Source organism: Strongylocentrotus purpuratus, unplaced genomic scaffold (assembly GCF_000002235.5).
Source record: "Strongylocentrotus purpuratus isolate Spur 01 unplaced genomic scaffold, Spur_5.0 spur5_scaffold_12, whole genome shotgun sequence".
Taxonomy (NCBI): domain Eukaryota; kingdom Metazoa; phylum Echinodermata; class Echinoidea; order Camarodonta; family Strongylocentrotidae; genus Strongylocentrotus; species Strongylocentrotus purpuratus.
The window spans coordinates 21,481,392-21,503,838 of record NW_022145597.1 but is presented as its reverse complement, the minus strand read 5'-3'; the positions used below and the strand labels follow the sequence as shown (position 1 = coordinate 21,503,838).

Below are 22,447 nucleotides of genomic sequence, written 5' to 3'. Positions count from 1 at the left end.
TTCTTTGTTTACTGCTTGTCACATTGATCAAGATCTACTTTCTTTAATTCTGTTTGCCGTCTTTCTTCCATCTCGTAACAGGATGAAGACTTAGCAGCCATTGCCGCTCAGCAATACTATGTGGAATACAAGAGTGATATGTCGTACGAGCGCCTGCTGAAGCTGATCCCATCCTACATACCGGATAACGCCATGACAGGAGCCAAGACAGCTGAGAGATGGGCTGGAATGATCAGCAGACAACACACAAGTGTAAGTCACCTTTGACCTTAACTCTTGAACTTATCAATGACCTTTGACATGCTATTGACATGCTATGAATGTCAACGTCACCCAAGGAGAATGATAAATTGGATTCTATAGAAAGATGGCGTATTTGGACATGTTCTACAAAACATATATCTTCAGAGAGCAATAAGTATAGAGCCAATTGAAACTTAAATAGCTGGGCAATAATAGTTTTTTACCTTTCAATTAACCAAACTACCGATGGCTTTTTGAGGGTTGAGACAAAGTTAAACGATCGACATGTCCACTGTAAGAACTGTTCTATCATACAGTAGCTGATTTTCATCAGTTACCATGTAGATCTTTTGAATACTTCCAAATTGAGGATAGAATCAATTAGATGTTTCATTCAGCCATTGTTTTTTGAGGACATTCTGCAGTAATGTTCATGCAGACCTTAGCAGTGCAGGGCCAGCTGATCATGTTTTACTATTATTCACAATATCAGGAACTAAAGACATTGTGCATGGTGAATATAATAAAAAGCTGGTCATGTGATGCTAAGGTGCTCACCAGCATTACTACAGACAATCCTTGATGAACATTTTGAAATATATTATCATGATAACAATAATATAACAGTTGGAAAGCAGTTTCTTTTAACTGAATCAGATTACCCTCCACTGTTTTTATCAATTGTAGTAAATAAAACATGATTAAATGAATAAATAAATAAATGATAATAAATAATAATAAATATCAAAATATTTGTCATCCACAGAGCTACTACGTCAAAGACCAAGAGAACCCAGTCCGAGTCAAGGAGGACGTGGTGAGGTACGCCCAGCTTCGATGGCCGCTTCTCTTCTCACGCTTCTACGAGGCTTACAAGTTCTCCGGTCCAAGCCTGCCCAAGAACGAGGTCATCATCGCGGTCAACTGGACCGGAGTGTACGTGGTCGACGACCTCGAGCAAGTTCTCTTGGAGCTGTCCTTCCCGGAGATCACACAAGTGTCAAGCAGCAGGTATGAGAAAAATACAGTCACTGATCTGTATTTGCATTTAACGAACTGCTCACAAGTTTCTATGGGCAGCTGGCCTTTCAGTAGGCCTATGGGTTTCAATGAGAAACATTGTTCAAGTGATACGATAAACGTGGCTTTTACTGACAGGTGGTGTTTTTGTATAGCTTTCATTGTATATCAGTTTCCAAATTTGTACATGTATTTATGCCAATATGTATGTCATTCATACTGAGTCATGGGACTAGCAAATTGCTAGAAAGAAGGTTTTTTGAAGAGGAGGGTATATTGGATGGATGGTCAGAGCTTCATTCTGCTGACAGAATAAGTTATTTGACCGAGTTTTATTCTTGCCATTATTGAAGATGGATCAGTTACATGGTCAGTGCTTTCACATTTGAGTGTATAGGTACTGTGACCTTCGACCTTTATTATTATTATTTATTTATTTATTTGACCAATTGGAAAACATACAATGAGTATAACACTCAGATAATACATAGAAATTTCATAATACATGCAAACAGCTTCAGGAAAGTGGAGGGGAGAGAGAGAAGGATACAATTGAATGGTATGGTATGGTATGGTATGGTATTTATTGACACATGTATCGCAGTTACATATACTGAATTGCACATTGATATACATTGCATTTAACAAAATTTAAAACAGTATAATTTACATAATTATAAGTACACGTATTACGTCACATAAAGGTAAGAGGTTAAAAAGGGAAAGGGAGAGAGAGAGAGAGAGAGAGAGAGAGATATATAGAGGAGAGAGGGGGAGGAGGAGAGAGGGATGGAAAGTAAGAAAAATAGAAAGAAAGGATAAGAGACCGAGAGATATAGTGAAGAAAGAGAAAGAGCAGGAAAGATAGAAAGATGGAGAAAGAGAGAAAAAGAGAGAGAGAGGAAGGAGAGAGAAAGAGAAAGAGAAAGAAGTAAGAGAGAGAGAGAGAGAGAGAGAGAGTGGCAAGAGGTAAAGAAGGGGGAGGAGAGAAGGGGAAATTGTTATTACTCGAAAGCACGTCACCCCCCTTTTTCTCTTTCTTCCAGAACGGGTAAGTTGCATGGCCAGAGTTTCACCCTTCTGACGGTGAAAGGCGAAGAATTCACCTTCACATCGTCCAACGCTGAAGACATCAGGGATCTCATCGTCTACTTCCTGGACGGACTCAAGAAGAGATCCAGATACGTGGTGGCGCTTCAGGACTGTCCAAAGCATAGTGAGTCATGCACTGCTCAGAAAACCTAATATTGATTCTATGATAATAATAATATGGTTATTTATTTAGTGCCAGTATCTGCCAGACTCTGATGCTCATGGCACTTTACACATATTACACTGGTTATAGCCGAGCTGCCAAAGTAACTAGCGCTCAAGCATATCAAGTACCCATTTACAACCGGGTGTAGAGTGGCAAATGTAGATTAACATCTTGCCAAAGGTCATTAGTGCCATGGGCTCGTCACTAGTGACCCAAACTTTGCTCCAGACTTTATTTCGCTTAATGTATAGGGTTAGGGTTGCACTCGGGTAATAGGTTAGGTTTAGGGTTAAGGTTGGGGTTGGGGTTGAAGTTGAGAGATGGTCATTTTCTATGTGCAGAAGGCCATAATTTGCCGACACCAGACTTTGTGGAAATGGGTGTACATGCAAGTCCTGCACACAGCAAACTTGTGGTCCCATCAAGAAATACCCCTTAGTCTCTCAGAGAGTCTTTGGGTAAGGGAAATGTAAGATAGTGAATTTACCATATGGTGGGATGAGTGGAAAATGCAGTGCATTACATAATGATATATCACATATTATAAGATGATGACGTGGATCCTAATCAAATGATTGGTTAAGAGCGTATACGTGACCAGGCATTTATTTTGCCTAACACGTAATTTGGAAAATGACCGGTCATTATCAAAATCATGTCATAGAATATCATTTGTAAAACAATTAAACATAAAATAAGACAAATAATACACATCATTTTGTTCGGGCATTAGTAAAATTACCCAGACTTTGTACTTTCAAAATAGTCCAAACACCCTCGGCTATTGCCCCGGGCGTGTTAGACTGTTCCAAAGGTACCTCATGTTGGTTATTCTTACTAATGCCCTCACTGCTGTGTATTATTTGTATAATATCATATTTCTGAATATTATCCACAGGTCAAGGGTCATCTTATCTGAGTTTCCAGCGTGGAGATCTGATTGTCCTGGAGCAAGAGAATGGTGACCAGGGGATGAACCAAGGATGGTGTTATGGTCAGAATGACCGCACAGGACAGAAGGGGGACTTCCCTTCAGATTGCGTCTATGTGATGCCAACCAAGACCAAACCACCCAATGAGGTTGTGGTAAGTCGATAGGGATTTAACTCCATGGTAATGCTGGTGGTGGTGGTGAATATGATAATCATAGTGGTGGTGATGATGATAAGGAGGAGGGTATTGATGTTGGTAGTGATGATGAAAATGATGAGGATGATGATAATGATGATCAGGCTGATCATTGTGATAAAATTGAGGAGGAGGTGAAGATGGAAGAGAAGAAGAAGGTGAATAATGATGATGGGGTCAATGGAGAATTTTAATTTCATGACCAAATATGTATCAGCTTGTAAAGACCTTTTTAATGATATAATTTTCTTTATGATTTTAAAGTAACAAATTCTTTTTCATACATTTGAAAGTTTGATATTAGAAATCAGAAATGTGATTTACTAAAAAATTTGGGGTTATAAAAACACCTATATTTCAATGATTTTTACACACCATAAATCCATCCATTCAAACAATCTTTCTTGATTAAACATATAACGTATATATCTATATCAAGATTGTAAAAAAATATATTTTCATAATCATTCACTTTTAAAGTTAATCACGTAAAAAAGTATTATTGTTCCTGATTTTTGCATGTGTTTACTCCGTATTAGTGTATAAATGCAAAATATGTGGTTATGGGGAATCATAATAGAATAGAAATAAAACTATCCTTTTCTGTCATTTTGAAAAATGTTTCATTTCAAATCCGCCTCCCTCCCATGTTATGTTTCAGGCTTTGTTCACAATGCACCCTGCGGAGATGGCTGACCGAACCATTGGACCTGCTGATATTGCCATGAGTCAGGATATACCAAACAAACAACATACACTGGAAGAATTCTCCATTGATCATTTCAGGTACCAGCTTTAATATTTTACTTCTATTTCTTTATTGATTCTTGGTAGACCATTTGGTATCTCCACATTTATTTTTGGGGTGTAAATGTCACATCTAGTTTAGAATGACACCTCATATTTTTGTTATAAGGATTAAATTTGAACTGTTAAAAGGAACATTTATAATGGAACTCAAAAACAGACCAGGCATCAAAGATGAACTAAAAAAAGAAGAAAAAGAAAACAAAAAGAAAACAAAACAGATAAAAATAGACACTAAACTAATTCAAAGATGATTCCCAGTTTAGTACAGTCTAGGATATATTAATAGGTATAGAGTAAAAGAGTAAAAACAGAGACAGACAGAAAAAAGGTTGTTAGAAATAAATTGAGTAGAAAGACAAGAAACAGAAACAGACAGACAGTCAGACAGAGAGACAGATATATAGACAGACAGATGGACAGCCAGATAAACAGAGAGACAGAGTAAGAGTGAGGGGGGAAACGGAAAATCTAACTTTTTTCTCTCAATGCATCTTGCTTTCAGAGCTCCACCCAAGCGTACCATAGGGAAGGCCATGCGTCGTACCAGGGAGACCATCTGGAACCATGCCAAGGAACCCATTAGACAGCCTCTTCTAAAGAAACTCCTTCAAAACTCAGAAGTCTCCATGGAAGCTTGCAGAGTCTTTGAAGATATCCTTTTACCAACAAACATAGTCAAACAACCCGTATAGAAAAACCACCCGTATAGAAAGACCACTTGTCAGAAGACTACATTATTTCTTCAGTTCTGGTCATTTAATTCCATCTTGTGAAAATCATATTTACAATGATATAAAATGAAATTCTGTATATGGTGAAAATGTGTATGTACACTTTTGGAACGAGACATAATTAAGCAAATTACTATTAAACAGAACAACAATGTACTGCTGTTAGAAAATGGAGTATAGAATATTTCTAGTTTCTCATTTAGTCATGTATTAAAGGAATCTTGAGCTTAAACATCCACTGTCTTTAAAGACCGTTCAAGACTTTAAAGACTGCATATACTCGCAATACCAAGTAGCTTTGTCCTTGACTTCTGTGCACCTATTTTGAGATATATGGGGGATTTCCCTGGCAAGAGGATTACCCGACATGGCAACGACCTGACGGACAGGATCTATGAGCCAGCGCTGAAGACGGAGCCTCTCAAGGATGAGGTTTACTGTCAGATCATCAAACAACTCACGGATAACAGGAATGGGTGAGTCCTTTGGATGATATGTTCTTCAGGGAATGTGGAGGACAATGTGAGGGAGCCAGAAAGGACAGCAAAAGAGAGAGAGAGAGAGAAAGAGAGAGAGAGAGAGAGTGAGAGAGAGAGGGGGAGAGAAAGAGAGAGAGAGAGAGAGGGAGGGAGAGAGAAAAAGAGAGAGAGAGAGAGAGAGAAGAGAGGGGGGGGGGGGGGGGAGAGAAATAGAGAGAGATAGAGAGAGAGGGAGAAAGAAAGGAAGAAAGGCCAGCAAGCAACTAAACAACAAAAACAGGCGACTTAATCTGGATTTGGGGGGGGGGGGGCAATCAAGGAATGGGAGAGGGGGAGTCAGATGGATCTACATGTGTAAGAAAGATAGTGACAGAAATAGAGAGAAAAAATGTGCTTGTGTATGTACTTTTATTGTATAGACATGTGGAGGACCGTTTACTGACGTTTGTACGAATCAGCCGGGGGAAGGCAGCCTCAAGCTTCGCTCCCAAATGCCCCAGTAAACCGCCGAGGCAAGATTTAGCATATTGCGCTTCACATGTCTGTATCTTACAATGTCTAACACACATATAAGTTAGTATCTTAGAACCTACAGAGTGTATAGATACTGTTTTTTTCTCCCACTTTCCGACCGTTTACAATTAAATTCTAAAGAAAACATGCCATCGTGTTGTATATGTGAATGTGCCTTTATCCCCTCCATCTGAAGGCACGATACATTGTAGCTTCAGTCTGGTATTACTCAGACCATGCATCTATCATCTGATTTACTTACATTCGAGTTGTTTTGCATTTGTCATTGATCTTTTTCAGACGACTTCATTATAAATTGGGGTGAGTCGGTTGAAGTTGAAGTGCAGTTATATGTCAGGCATTGAGTTGTTGATTCTTGATCTGTTTTCGGGATTTGTCTTGAATTTGTACTGAAATTATCCATTCATAACTGGTTGCATGAAGCCACATACATGCATTACTAGAAAAATGCATCCTGGTATGTACATTTCAACAACTGCAATGGTAGAACCTTCACTACAAATGTATTAAACCTGTGAGGAGTGTGTGCTTACACTACAGTCCACACACGCTATCTCTAAGGAAGATGCCGAGATTTTTATGGCAGGAGCCGTCGGGCCGGAAGGGTCCTTGTGCAGGGGAGTGTATAGCTGTTATCTAGCATTCCTTGCAAATATGTACACTAAAATTCAAATGATATCAGAGAATGATATGACGAAAAAGTAAATATTTGTAATCACTCTCTGAAATATTGTAATCAATCAAAATGGTCACTGTTTTATGCTAGAATTGTAATGGGTTTAGGAGAGGGCTAAATGTTCCATCATCTCTTGCATCAAAATAAGTCTTTGTTACCAGAATATTTTACTTACGTTTGTAAATGATTTGGGTTAAAACATCGCCACCACATCCACAAAGAGAAGGCGAGACCAGCGGGATATGGGACAAATTTGGACTTCATGGTTTATCCATATGTGGACAATCTTTGACATGTATATCAAGCCGTAAAAAGCAACACTTTCTGTAAGAAGCTAAATATTGATTTTGCGACATTTCTTTTATAAAAGAAATTCTAAAAGGTTGGATTTGAAGGACCCAAGAAGGTTTAGTAGGTGAGATAGATGGTGTCACTTTTTTTAAAGCACAGAAAAATCCCAATTTTGCTGTTTTGTTGACTTTGGAATTGAATTGACACCACATGTCGCACATGAAGTGAAGAAGCAAACCACTTTGTATGCAGTAATGAAGAGTTTTGGGGATGCTGTGTTGGGCAAGATGGGACACGCTTTATACAAAATTATGTTTTCCATAATGAGCTTGCAGCCCTTAAGTTACGAATCACAACTTAGAATAGTTGGATAAGAACAAGCCTATCTCTTACTTTCGGGGGTTGTTTTGGGGGGTGACCATGTCATTTATTTGATGTTAGTTACATCTTCAGAGCTTCATAATTATGAATACTTTTGTTGTGTTTAATCATTAATTATTAGCTTTAACATCAGAATGAAAGAAAATCGGTATATCACAGAGTATAATAATGATAATGATAGGGGATTCTTATATAGCACTCATGTCTGTCAGACTCGATTCCTACTGGTGCTCCACAACTTTTACCCCAGCTTAAGCATGGCTGCCAATATGTCTAACTAGCATTTGAAGGAATTAATTCTGCCAGGTAACCACATACCTTTTCTGGGTCGAGTGGGGCGTATGTAGATTAATATCTTGCCAAAGGATGTTAGTGTTGCGTAGGGATTTGAACCATGTATCTTGTGGTTCATAGTCTGGAGACTTATCCACTAGACCACAACACGCCTAGATAAAGGATAGTATATGATCCTAGATCTAGAGGGTTACAGATATTTGGTCATAGCTTTATTTTGTTAATTAAAGGGGATAGGGTAGTCGTTTGGTTTTTAAGGTTGGGTGTAGATTTAAAGTTAGGGTTAGGATAAGGAGTTGCGTCGATTACAGTGTTGCAGCTAGGATCTTTAATTGTTCTTGTACATGTAGGATATTAGCTGTGGAGGAGTTGTCACTGGAGCATTGTATTATATATCAGAAAAGGCAAAAGACCAAGGAGTGAGATGCGTCTTTGAAATGCATCGAAAAGGGTTCTCTTTATTAATACATTATTGAAACATATCATTGTGCATTTTGTCTGCTCATCATTGGTATACATTTGCAATATCTTTGGTTGATGATTGTGAGTGTTTGTTTACCACCGGCTGTGTCGTGTCATGCACGCCTTTCAGGACACCATAGAGTGTATGCAGAAAATGTGAGGAGTTATTGTTGTGAGAGTGATTGTTCAAGTGTCAAGAGCTGATGGACTTTACCCGCTAGAAATGTCATATTTCATCAACATAATAGTGCTGTCCATTTTTTTTAGATTATTGAGGTGCTCAGGTAAAGGTTGGAGTCATTATTCACCTATGTGTTAAAGTGGTATGTTTGGTGTGTTATATTCATGACCATTACAGGGCCATATGTACAGCCATATAGGTCCCTGAAGTTAAGGTAGGTCCATAAAGCATATATATGTACTTGAAAGTTAAAATGTGCTTCTTCCTTGTCTTCCACTTGCCAACCTAGCTCCGATCAGAAACCAAGATAGAAGGGTAACAGCTTCATCTGTTAAATTTGATCAGGAAACTTTGGACATCCCATTCTTTTTGTTAGAGAATGGATGGGATTTTTTGTATTCATTAGGAAAACTTAATTCATATGCTGAATGAATATTTTGTTTTACAATTTGTAAGTTTTATTGACTTACCTGGTCTTACTTTGAAGTGGCATGTTACTGTTTGAGTGGCCAAAACAGGTGATTTGATGTGTGCAGTGCTTTGTGACTGCAAGGAAAAGGCGCTGTATCAAATACCCTTTGGATTTGGAAAAAATCACCAATTGTTTCCCTGTTCTGTTTCAGACTGAGCAATGAACGTGGCTGGGAGCTGATGTGGCTCCTGACCGGTATCTTCGCCTGCAGTCAGACCATGCTACCGGAGGTCACCAAGTTCCTACGCTCGGCTCGCCACCAGCTGGCCCTCAACTGCCTCAACCGGCTGCAGAAGACGATGAGGTTCGGCCAGCGCAAGTACCCTCCTCATCTGGTGGAGGTCGAGGCTATTCAGCACAAGACCACTCAGATCTTCCACAAAGTCTACTTCCCTGATGATACCGATGAGGTGAGTTTTGAAGTTTAATTGACTCGATCCTTCCGTGTCATGGGCAGCAAATTCCACAATCCCTCCCAACAATGTCAATTCCACAATCTAAGATGTTAATTCCATAATCCTTCCCCAAGATGTAAATGCACGTTAAATCTAAATATGTCCATTGGTTTCTTTCCAATCAAGAAACAGATATTGAAAGATGTTTGAAACAAAACAAAACAAAGAAAGAAATGCTTAAACCCAGAGTTAGAAAAGTGGAATAATTTGATTATTTATTCCCACCTACATAGTACTTAAAGTGTAAGCATTAATATATAAACACACAATACACAAAATAGTGTAAGCAATATTAACAACATACAATACACCAAATAGTGTAAGCATTATTAAGAACACACAATACACCAAATAGTGCAGCATTAATAAGAACACACAATACACGAACAAAATCCTAGCAGTAGAGACAGATAACTTTATTGTGGTACCTGAGATTTCTTTACATTTTTGACCAATGACACATGTTCATCTCATTTCTAGGCCTTTGAGGTAGACTCTGGAACCAGGGCCAAGGACTTCTGCCGTAGCATCAGTACGAGATTGAGACTTGTCTCACCAGAAGGGTTCAGTCTCTTTGTCAAGATTGTTGATAAAGGTAAGCAAGGATTGTAGATAGTCTGGATGCTGCTGATATGAGCTAGAATTTAGACATTTAGAAAAACAATCTTTGTAATTGTAGGTTTAGCAAATGATTCCTTATTTTGGCTGTGCTGCCATAAGTTTGATAGTGTAAAATTTTAAAAGAACTATTCAGGATAACTGTTTTAAAATCTGCTGTGTCTCTTCATTTGATAGTTCTAAGGAGAGTCTGAAAGAGTGTATGTAAAAAATGAAAAACATTTCATGAAATACAGTTTAATCTTTTTCTTGCTTGATTCTGTATGATGAGAGAGCCTTAAATGGAAGTTTATTAATGATTTCATCAACAATAATGCTCTTGGAATGCCCTTCATACATTATTTCATTCATTTGTGTCATAGTAACACTTAATTAATAAACAATCACTTGATGTTAAAATAACAATACCCTTCCAGTTTCCACTTAATAAAGTTTTATACCAATTAATGCACTATCCAGAGCAATAAAATAAGCCCATTTAATCCTAGCTACATATAACACATCATATCTATTCACTGGTATAAGAGCTCTCCATCTCACCCATGTGTTCTCCAAAGATGCTTTTACACCTGGTACTTAATGTGTTAACATCTTTTGTTTCCTTTTCTTGCAGTGATCAGCGTACCTGAAGGAGATTTCTTCTTTGATTTTGTCCGCCATCTGACGGACTGGATCCGTAAAGCAAGGCCAAACCGAGATGGTAAGATACATGCATTTAGAATGGTTATCTTCTATCGTTTAGTTTTAGTAGTGGGTGCTCCATCGTATATGAATACTCCATCGTATATGTGCTCCATCGTATATGCATGGCTCTGCTCCGCAGTATAACATCGGCTTGATTAAGCATTACTTTCCTTCTAGACAGTTACGTTCTCAAAACTCTGGCTTATTTGTTACTCCTAGGGTTAAAACAAAGTGGGGGAGCGAACCTTCGCTCATGCTGGACCTTCATTATGGAATACTCTCCCTCAATGGATTAAGAATAGCAGTTCTGCTGAAGTGTTAAAAAACAATCTTAAGAAATATCTGTTTAATTTAGCTTATAATTGATTACCATAACCTTTCATGTCTGTACCTTTCCTATTGCACTTTGTATAAATGTATCATGTATGTATTTCATCTTTTGCACAAGCTGCCCCTTGAGCATTTGACTATCAAGTGGATTTGGCGCCTTATAAATCATATGTATTATTATTATACTGCTCCGGGCTCTTTATTTATAAAGGCATAAGGTTGGGGTTATGGTTGCAATTAGGTTTAGGATTAGGGTTATGTTCAGGGTTGATGATGCTGGAGCAAGTATCATGGGACAAATAGATTTATAATTCCCATCCTGTTAGAAGTCCTCACAATAAACATGTTATGATCTTTTTATTAAAGATCTCTATTCTTTATTTCAATTACTACAAAATCTTGAATCCTGTTTTTCATGGTGTTTATATAGCTGTGAACATTAATCCTGTTTTTCATGGTGTTTATATAGCTGAGAACATTTTATGAATAATATTTTAGAACAATGAATAGATCTTTAAAAAAAAGTTGTAAAATAGTATGATTCATGTATATATTTGTGATGATGTGAGCTTCCCCTTATTATCTCTTTACGTTGCTCTTTAACCTAGGTGGTGTGCCTCTGACATACCAAGTGTTCTTCATGAAGAAACTCTGGACCAACACTGTCCCTGGCAAGGACCGCAATGCCGACATCATTTTCCACTACCACCAGGAGTTGCCCAAGTTGCTGCGTGGCTACCACAAGTGCGGCAAGGAGGAGGCAGCACAATTGGCGGCGCTCCAGTACCGGGTCCGCTTCGACAATGACAAGACGGAGTTCCAAAGCATCCCGCGTCTCCTGAAGGAATTGGTTCCAGCCGACCTACAGAGGGTGCAATCACCAGAGGAATGGAAGAGGGTGGGTATTTAGAAAGTTATGACAAGAATAAAAGTGATAAGGAAATAGACTATTTCTTTTCTAGAAATTTAACATGAGATATGTTTGTCATAGGACATATTATAACATTTGGAACTATAAGTTGAGCCAGAGCGGACATTATTGCTTAGATATGACAGTATTTGACTTATAAGTTTTGTACATACATTTGTGAATAAATTGTTATATTGACTTTTATTGTTTTTAGGTATACAATATAAAACTTTTTCAAATGTTTAAGGTCATGCTTATTTTTGAGAAAGTATCCTTAATAATGTGTGAAATATCTGACCACCAAAATTACACATTTTTGTGTACTTCTTTTTCAAATATTTCTGATTTTCAGTATATCAAAATATATTTCTTATAGCATTATGCTGTCATGATAGATCCTTTTTTAGACTTTTTCCATTTTATGCAGATAGAATGAGTCTGATACACTTTACCTTCCTTAGTCTTCATAATGAATGGATTGAAAGTTTGCACCCGTATGCAAATGATCATTAACTTCATCCTTAAATCTGTTTCAGACCATCATTGGAGCTTACAACAAGCATGCCGGGAAGTCACAGGACGATGCCAAGATAGCCTTCCTCAAGATCATCTACAGATGGCAGACTTTTGGATCAGCCTTCTTTGAAGTCAGGGTAAGAATGACAATGATGATGATGATGATGGTGGTGATGATGATGATGATGATGATGATGATGATGATGATGATGATGATGATGATGATGATGATGGTGATGATGATGATGGTGATGATAATGATGATGATGTTGATGATGATATTGATGATAATGTTGATGTTGATGACGATGGTGATGGCGATGATGACGGCGATGATGATGATGATGATGATGAAGATGGATGGTGATGGAGATGATGATGGTGATGGTGGTGATGATGATGCTGATGATGTTGATGATGATGGTGACGACGACGACGAGAACGACTATTACGATGATGACATAGATGATGATGGTGATGATGACGGTTGTGGTGGTTGGTGGTAGTGGTAGTGGTGAAGATGAAGGAACATGTAGTATGTACCGGTAGTGTGATTTTTGTGATAACTAAATGATATTGGTGATTATTCTAATTTTTACAAAAACTGAAGATTGTAATCAATAGCATGATGTTGATGATTGTTTTATAGACTTCTTCTATGAGATTCTTCCTTTATATCATGCATTCTTACTTAACTTAAGTAAAGTTGAACTTTCTTATCAGTCATCTTTCCAAATCATCTGTACCCCTTTACTTGGTTAGGCTTTGTCTTCAGGAGACCAATATCATCAATTTGTTACTTCTGCATATTTCAATGTTTTATTCTCCTTTCTCACATGGAATTTGTTTGTTTATGTAGGACTACATTGTAGAATCTTTCCTTCTTTCATCTAGTCTTGTATATTTTACTTACAATAAATGGGATGACTTTGTAGAATCTTTCTCTCTTTCCTTCAGTCTTGTATCTATTACTTGCAAAATGTGGGACTACAGTGTGGAACCATTCTTTCTTTTCTTAGTCTTCTATGTTAGAGTCTACCATGTATCCTATTCAGTGTCCTCAAATTAACAATTCTGAGGTGGCGGTGAGTTGAATATTTTCTCTGCATGTGCATGACATCTTTATATATAGATGCTTGAATATCTGTTACACCAGCCATTATGAGATGTAAAATTTGCTAAAGCTGCACAACTATAGACGTGACTATCATGAAATTGAATATTAGTGTGCATGGCTATTTTTGCATTAAATATAATAAAGAAGTGGACTTCCCTTTTAATGTTCATATAAATTAAGAATTTGATTATGTTCTTTCATATATGTTAATGAAATTTAAAGGTACATGTACATGTATATAATATCATAAAAACCTGCACAAAACATTGACTTTCCATTTCACTTTGTATTTGGATGTGGAAGATCATATTGTAACGCCCTTATCAGGGTACAGGAGAGCTGGAATGATACAATGGAGAGAAGAAAACAGCATGTAGAATGACTTTTATTACTCTTAATACCATCACAATAAGCAAGAATAATCATAATTAAAAGTCGTATATAAAATCCAATCATGAACACGTTTTCATGCTGCAGTTTTATACGATGATAAAGCTATATCATATCAATCTGCATGAGCTAGATCTTCTCTAATAATAAAGAGATACCATTCTCAGAGCTGCCAACCTTGTGGCACAAAAAAGGAGTTTCAAGCAGAAAAAAGAATTTCATTAAAACAAAACTTACAACCACAAGCGTCACACTTCTAATGCAGAAATGTCCATTCCTCCATTTTTCCATTTTTCCGTATGAGGACCTATAGTTTATGTACAAGTCTGTAGTTTTTTAACATTTTCGGCGTTTTGTTCTTTTTGAGAAAATTTTCTCTTCAAGTATGTTTTAACCTTAGTTTTTTATTGGAATTTGTGATCAAATCAACATTTTAGGGCAGTTGTTTGACGTGTGGTATGTAAGGGGGGAAGCGTATTTTATGAAGAAAAAACGTACTACCATACCGTAATTTCGGGGGGAAAAACTGAATAATTCCGGGAAAAACCGTAATGGTCGGCAGCTCTACATTTTAGCCATCTATTCTATTATAAGTAACTGATTTAGGATTTATAAGTTCAATCATACTCTTGTGTTCTGCTGAATATTTCTGATGGGGGGGGGGGGGGGGGGGGAATGATTTATCAACAAAAAACAATCAAATCTGTTGGGCCTGGTAACAATATTTTTTAATGAGAGGATTGAAATGGATGATCAAAGAACTAAAAGGATGAGATGTGATCTTAAAAAGCATGGCTTTGAATGAACTGTATTGAAATGCATGTTAGAGTGTGCTGTACTTATAAACATATTGTCCCTAACATCGATATGGTATGCATTGTGTGTATAATATATGATATCAGAACCTGAAACTCTAAAAAATCATTAAAATCTTAATTGAAGCAAAGAATAAAAGACTTTCCACAGAAAAGTTACCCAGATAAATGTAAATGTATGGAGTTAAAAATAATCTTATTCAAAAGTTGAGCTAATGTCCTTCTGGTTTTCAGTAAATAATGGGACATGAATCCTTACATGTTATTGCCACCTTTCACATGTTCACTTACTTTTCTTTTGCTGTGTGTTTCACTAAATATTCTTATGATGTCTTCAGGACTATCTATGCACATGTATAGCCACAGGATCAAGATGCATGGTGTTAAAGAAGGAGGGGAGGGGAGAAGAGAGTAGAGGGAAGAGGGGTAAGGGTGAGGATGGAGGGGGAAGAGAGAATAGGGGAAAAGAAGGGGGAGGAGGGGGAGGAGGGGGAAGGGAGGAGTGGGAAAGAAAGGGGGGATAAGTGGGAAGGGAAGGAACAGGAAAAAAAGGGGGGCATATACAGGGCTTTTTTTTGTACATGTATATTTTTGCAGTTGCTCTCAGTTATGTGTTGTTGGGGTTTTTATACAAACGTGCATTTAATGAGATGAAAATCGGTGGGCTGCACTGTGCCTGAATAGGAAAAAATATCAATTATGTTCACAACAACAGCGTTATTACATGTATCTGATCTTTTTACACAGCTTTTCATATCCACAGTAGCAGCTGTTATTTTCTGTCTTTTTACATGCTGTTTTTTGTTTTCTTCTTACAGCAAACATCAGCCAATCATCTTCCAGATATCCTGCTGATTGCCATTAACAAACATGGAGTCAATCTTATTGATCCAAGAAACAAGGTAAGAAATTAATTTCCTATAACACCATGTTAATTATCTGAATACTCATTATTGTAAATGAAAAGATGAGAAGCAAAGGAGGTATATCTATTTTGTAACTTTTGAAACATTGTGGTAAGAATGTAAGTAATGAGAATAATACATTTGTAATTTTCTGCAAATTTGAGGAGGAAAGGCAGACTCCTGAGACATATTGAATTATGCTGGATATGTGGATATTTCATTGCAATTGGGCCTAAAGCCATCTATAATTTGATGGACATGGTAGGTCATTAAGTTTCACTCCTGCTAAGCTACTAAAAATGCAACTCACGCTGTTGCATCAAACATCAAAAGCGACTTTAGTTTTTTTTAGATATTAAACATGTATTTACTTAACTGTCTATTCAAATCTGTATTTCTTGTTTTGTTCTTTAGGAACCATTGGCAACTTATCCATTCACTAAGATTTCCAACTGGAGCTCCGGTAACACCTACTTCCACATGACCATCGGCAATCTGGTCGGTGGTACCAAGCTTCTCTGTGAAACCTCTCTGGTGAGTCAGTATAACTTTGAGCGATCCCAAAGGGCTACATGTTGGGTACAGTACTCTTTCTGAGCTCACTCAGTCATAGCTGCATCAGACAAAAGCCCAGTTATTTACTGTCTGTTATAATATTTATTCTTTTGTTAACAAAGTTGTGTGTAAGGGACGGTGCTATTACTGTCATATTATGCACATAAACCTAGGTTTGTCGACAAACCTCCTTTGTGAATTCGGGCCACTATCTTTGCAAGCTTATGTTGTGTTTATGTCTGTTATGCATATTCATCAATGGCAGTGTTCATTTTTATTTTGTTCTAACGCATCCTAGTTGACATTTGTTCCAAAATCCAGTCTTGATTATATTGTATTATGCAGCCTTATTTAGGTTATTAAGTTTTAGTGGCTCTTGTAGTATTCTTACTTGGTGATACAATGGAATAAAAAGGTCTACACTAATCCTTTTCAGGTTCTTTATACATTTTCACAAAACAAAAGTATCTTTGTTATAATGTATCTTTTTACCAATATACTTATCTAATTGTAATGCAAATCCCTTTCTTTTCTAGAGCTATCAAAGAGATATTGATTTTCATTTCTTCTTTTCCATTGCATTACAGGGCTACAAGATGGATGACCTCCTGACCTCTTACATCAGCCAGATGCTGACCAACATGAACAAACAACATGTGAGGTGAGCAGACGGTCAGGAATGGTCAACGATTGGTCAAGGTCCATCAACTTGGTTAACATTTTCATAGGCACATTCTGAATAATTGACAGTAAGGTCATGGTAGTGATGGAAAATAGCTGAGATTTATCCGGGCAAGTCAGTTGGTGTCCTATACATTACCTAGTATTGTGTACATCTGAATATAAATGGAAATCAAATGTGTCTTTTCACTGCATATTTGGTCTGGTCTGTAAACGCAATGCGCTGATCAGATGTAATGAAATCGTAGTTGTGGTCAAAATAGCTGGGACCAGTTATCAGTTTATCAGATCAGTGTATGTTGCTCGGCATTAAAGCTGAAAAGAGGCAGACATACCATAAAAAGCCATTTCTTCTCATATGTTGTAGATGTAAGACTACCGTTAATACTCTATATTGATTGTACATAATAGAAAACAAATCTGCTTCACTCAATGTACTTCTTCATTTCACAAACTTCTGCTTCTGTTTATAGAATGCTTCTTAACTAATTTAATGTATTCTGAGGGACTAATATTATTTTAGTCGAAGTATATTATTATTTCTCAGATTTGTTGTAAGTATAAGGCCCATAGATCACGTGATTGTAAATTTCTATTTCATTTGCACAATTTTGCAAAGAATTTTGTATTTGTAATTTTGCGCACTTTTGATCATGAATAGTTTTATATGTGAAATATATTCATGTGGAGAAAGTTATATTAACATTGAGAAAGTATTATGATTAGTTCAAATAGGAGATATAATAGAAACTGTAATATCCATGATAATCTGATATTACATAAAGGATTTTATTACTGAAAAGACATAAAGGCAACCTTATTTTGAAAGCTATTTTCACAGAGTATTCTGTATTAACTAATTGCATATAATTTACCATTTCAACAGCAGTTTTAAAATGTGGGAATGATACAAATGAAATGATAAATAGCTCATTGAACATTTTAAATGACAGCTAAATATTTTATATTTATTATAACTGTACTCACTTACAGCACTGAAACTGACACCTAATACTCTCAACAATGAATAATGGAAAACTTATAGCATTGTACTAATATTTGCATGTTGTATCGTACTTATATGTTGAAATATGCTTCTTTAAAAGTATACATGTAAACCGTGATAAACTGATAATATTGTAAGTAGTACTGCGTTACATCATTGACATATTACCAAGGCCTTCTTTATTCCTAAACAAATCAGTCTGTCTAATCATGCAATAACATTTTCAAGATTCAAATATTCAAAATATTGTACTCAGAATATTGCAAAAATGACCTTAAAAGTTTATACCTTGCATTTACTCATGTGTCTTTCATCAAAACGCTGCCTTGATTTTAAGATGAGATATCTTCCAGCTTTGTATGTGTCAAATTTATGAGAATTAATTTATATATTCTTTGTATTGAAATGGACCAATATAACTACATTCATATATATATGTGATAATAATTTATTGATTGGTGAAATTTGTCTACAATATTCATAATTACAGCTAAAAGGTGATACAGTTTGAATTTTAAAGATTAAAAGTACATGCACATATAAAGAAAGAGTTCTGTTGTCAGCTGCATATAAGAAGGGCTTTGACTTTGTGTTAAAAGACCTTTTATGCCCATCTCATTCAGAGGATGATAGTATAGGTGGTATTATATCATCTAATTAGAGCAAAAAGGACATCTCTTATACTTCAACACAGACTGAATGCTCTTTTAGCTCACCACAGACAATATATACCGGTTGAAATAGGATTTCATTTACCGTTATCTTTATCACTTATCATTAACTAACACAAAGTTGCCTGGACGGTAGACTCGTTGGACTGTAAAAGCATGTGTTTTTTCAAATGTTATTGTTTTTCATGTGTGTCAAATTGCCATGGTCCATTGTGAATGTGATGTAGTCACGCCCTTGCTGAAAACGCTTCATGTCTCCATAGAAACACAGAGCGTTGTCATAGCAGGTCAAAGGTCAAAGGTAATGAGAAACACCAGACTAAACATGATATGATATAATTCATCATGCTATTATAAGCATACTGACAAACTCGAAATTTTTGCTTCAAGGAATATTCACAAATTTTGTCAGTGTTTAAGATTTGGGAATGTTTCCTTTTGTGATATATTGACACAACAACTGAGATTTGGTGATTTGTAGTGATAATCTCTATTGTTTGCAATTAGCAAAAGTTTCATGTTGCGAAAGTGACTTGTCTTAAATTTCTCACTTAGGTTTATTCTGGAAAAAAAATTATAATCACCTTGGCCAAGATATGTGCACGGTATTCATTATATTTTAAATTTCTCACTTCGGTTTATTCCGTGAAAACATTTACAATCATCTTCGCCAAGATTTGTATATGGTATTTTTTATGTTTTTAATTAATATCAGGGAAATGATAAAGAGATGAATTGAGGACGTATCCTTGAATAACATCATCGGTGAGAAATGAATGAAATGTATACCTTCTACTGAGAGCCAGGAGGGCATTAAGTCAAAATCGTACCTACACATGGAGTGAATACCTACTTGCTCTTAGCATACATTTATTCACTTTACATTTACATGATTGTATGTTTACCAGGATGAAAATATTGATGCACCAAGACTGTTGGTGAAAAATTCAATGGTGATTTGTATATTCTTTGCTATTTATATTTGTATGGCTCGTACAGATATGACGCGGTAAGCCAACTGCGAAAAATGCCAATGTTTTTTATGTGTATGTTATGGGCGCAACAAATGTCCTACGTGTACTCACTTTATAGCTCTGTGTTATGAGATGCAGTAATGTGACATGTATTGCGCTTTACGTTGTATCTGAACATTGTGTACGGTAGTCGTAACACAAAACACAAAGACTTCATAGACTATTTAAATTGGAGTTGCGGTTTATGCACATTTCATTGCTCACTTCTTCACAAATTATTTTATCAGCTGCGATTATATATGTTGAAAGATTTGTATATTCAGATTTGCAATACTAATAGCATTTGTTTTGAGAGTATGAAGTTATATCTCCAATTCTCTTTTATTAGTAGACAGGTTTAGATGAAAGTTAGAAGTTATGAAGTTGTGTCAATAGTTATAGAAATAGAGAAACTCCAAGAATTTCTTTAAAGATCATTTTCTAGATTATCCATGGCTTTAGGGTACAAGTCTTTAACTTTTCACATGTTACAAACAAAATAGATATGAATTTCTCAACATGTTGGATGTATTATAATTTCATTGCTGAATATTTCAAGATATGTACACAGATGTTGTCATGCAAAACCAGTACTTAATATTGTATTTATATGACATTGCTGTTCCCTCTGTATAGGTTATAGATATTTCGATTCGATACATGGTTGTACATATTATAATTGAAGAATGAGCTGATAGAATAGAAAGGGATGACATTTTCAATTCCTGAAGTTTATTTGCCTATTGAAACATCACATTTAAAGATCCTCATTTGAATTCTGATGTACATTAGCATTTTTGTTTTTGCTTTGTTATAAGTATAATTATGTCTTTAGCTTGTGTATCTGACTGAAGGGAAATTAAAGATAGTCAAATATAATAGCAACCTTTTAAAGTTATAAATTAGTTCTAATGCACTAGTAGATGTATTCAGTAATATACTAAATGTCTTTCAAACTATTAAGTGCTCTAAATTCACAGAATCTTAACAAACACAGAATATTCTTTATAGTTATCATTTAAAAAGAGGTAACATAGCTTCCTAACACACAGGTATATGTATATAAGAACCTGATATTCATTTCAGTATTTAGAAATCATGACTTTATTGCAATGACATATAAAATATCTTTAGCTAGATGGAGTATTCGTTTGTAGTAAAGAAGAAAAAATGGAATTTCTGTAAATTCAGAATTACTACAAGTGTCTGTAAGGCCTGGTATTATACTGATGCAGGGCCAAAGTATGTTTTATATTCCTTTAATTATGATTATCAATCTATTCCTTTACTTTATGTTATTGTTATTAATATCATAAATTATTGTAGTGGTGGAGTGTATAGCTTACTGGCTGATTGAATAGTCTGATCTAGATCTACTAATATACTTTTGGAGTATATATATCTCTATTGTGTCAAATCTATTAAACTACTTAATATAATGTAATGTTATAGCTGTTCAATTGAATATGGCATCTAATGTGTCGAAATGGCATATGCCAAAAGAATATGAATATTGAGTTGTATAATATTTTATGTTGTTAGCTAGACTATTTATATGTATTCAAGGATTCAGGTTATAGTGTTTAAGGCATTGTCCATTGTAATAGGTTTCTACACGATCGCAAAGACTTTCTAGAAATCAACCTGCGGGGATTTTCTTTACCCTATGTGTATTGGCCATTCAAATCATGTTCGGATGACATAATACGTCTTCTTTCCACGTTTCAATGGATGATGCCCAAGGCTATTGAAAAATTGGCTTACATTGATTACTTGAAAGACTTTGCAATCATTTTTCTTGCATTGATGATAATATTGAGGTATTCAATTGAAGAGAAGAGTTGAAAATGTTCACACAATGACAATTCAGAGCCCAGAAATGAAATTTGCGATTGTACTACTTAAAATTGTCAGCTCCAAATAAACTGTACTTACATTTAAATGATGCATTGTTTTTTGTTTTTAATGTGGGTTACATTGAAAATAAAATGTCTCTGGCTATCCGGAGTGACAAATGTGAGGGTGAGATAGATTTTCAAAAGTATCATTGTAATCGAATCTGCTTGTTGAATTATAAAGCTTCATTCTCATGTACCTTTTGTTAGAAAGATTGAGATTGAAAAAGAAGATTGAAAAAGAAGGTTGAATGAAGACTGAATCTTGTGAAAAGAGAGAGAGAGGGGGGGGGGGGGTGTAGAGTAGAGAGAATGAGGATGAGAGGGGAGAGTGGACAAATGAAAAGTGAGAGAGGGGGAGACGGGGGGATATGAGTAAGATAGAATAAAGTGAGATAAAACAGGAAAAAGACTTGGTCGAGATAAGTAAACTGGATTTCAAGAAAGAGATGCAATAGAAGTAAAGGAGGTTTAAGGGAGAGATATAAGGGGGTGAAAACGGGAAAAAGATGGTAAATGGTGTTGCTGTATTCGAGCGGGCTTTAATAAGAGACGAGGAGTGGACTTTTAATTTGTAAAACTTCAGCAGGGACTTCTTTTACAAACATGGCGCTAAATATTGATCTTCCATTTAATTCTTTTTTTTTCTTCGTATGAACTGTATTTTATCAGCTCCTTTTCTCTTACACATTTCCCTTGTCTATGTCTGTCTCCCTCCCCCCCCCCTCTCTCTCTCTCTCTCTCACTCTCTCTCTCTCTCTCTCTCTCTATATATATATATCTATCTCCTCCCCCTCTATCTCTCTATCTTTATCTTCGCCCCTCTCTGTCTCTGTCTGCCTCTCTCTTTCTCTCTCTCCCCTCTCTGCCTCTATCTCTGTCTCTCTCTTTCTGTCTTTCTCTCTCTCTCTCTTTCTCTTATTTAT

General features: G+C 36.1%; 1 protein-coding gene across 3 annotated transcripts in view; it reads left to right on the top strand.

The window, feature by feature from the left end:
• LOC373219 (myosin VII) overlaps positions 1-21,568 on the top strand; it is a 63,824-nt gene extending 42,256 nt beyond the window's left edge. For all 3 annotated transcript variants that reach the window (XM_030982107.1, XM_030982105.1, XM_030982106.1), the window contains exons 30-44: positions 82-252; positions 1,010-1,254; positions 2,310-2,479; positions 3,420-3,607; positions 4,311-4,435; positions 4,962-5,110; positions 5,510-5,666; positions 9,112-9,370; positions 9,896-10,010; positions 10,647-10,733; positions 11,656-11,945; positions 12,494-12,610; positions 15,614-15,697; positions 16,115-16,234; positions 16,843-21,568. In XM_030982107.1, the coding sequence (XP_030837967.1) occupies positions 82-252; positions 1,010-1,254; positions 2,310-2,479; positions 3,420-3,607; positions 4,311-4,435; positions 4,962-5,110; positions 5,510-5,666; positions 9,112-9,370; positions 9,896-10,010; positions 10,647-10,733; positions 11,656-11,945; positions 12,494-12,610; positions 15,614-15,697; positions 16,115-16,234; positions 16,843-16,920 (2,355 nt within the window). In that variant the 3' untranslated portion in view covers positions 16,921-21,568. The remainder of the gene's footprint in view (positions 1-81; positions 253-1,009; positions 1,255-2,309; positions 2,480-3,419; positions 3,608-4,310; positions 4,436-4,961; positions 5,111-5,509; positions 5,667-9,111; positions 9,371-9,895; positions 10,011-10,646; positions 10,734-11,655; positions 11,946-12,493; positions 12,611-15,613; positions 15,698-16,114; positions 16,235-16,842) is intronic.
• The last annotated feature ends 879 nt before the right edge of the window (positions 21,569-22,447 follow it).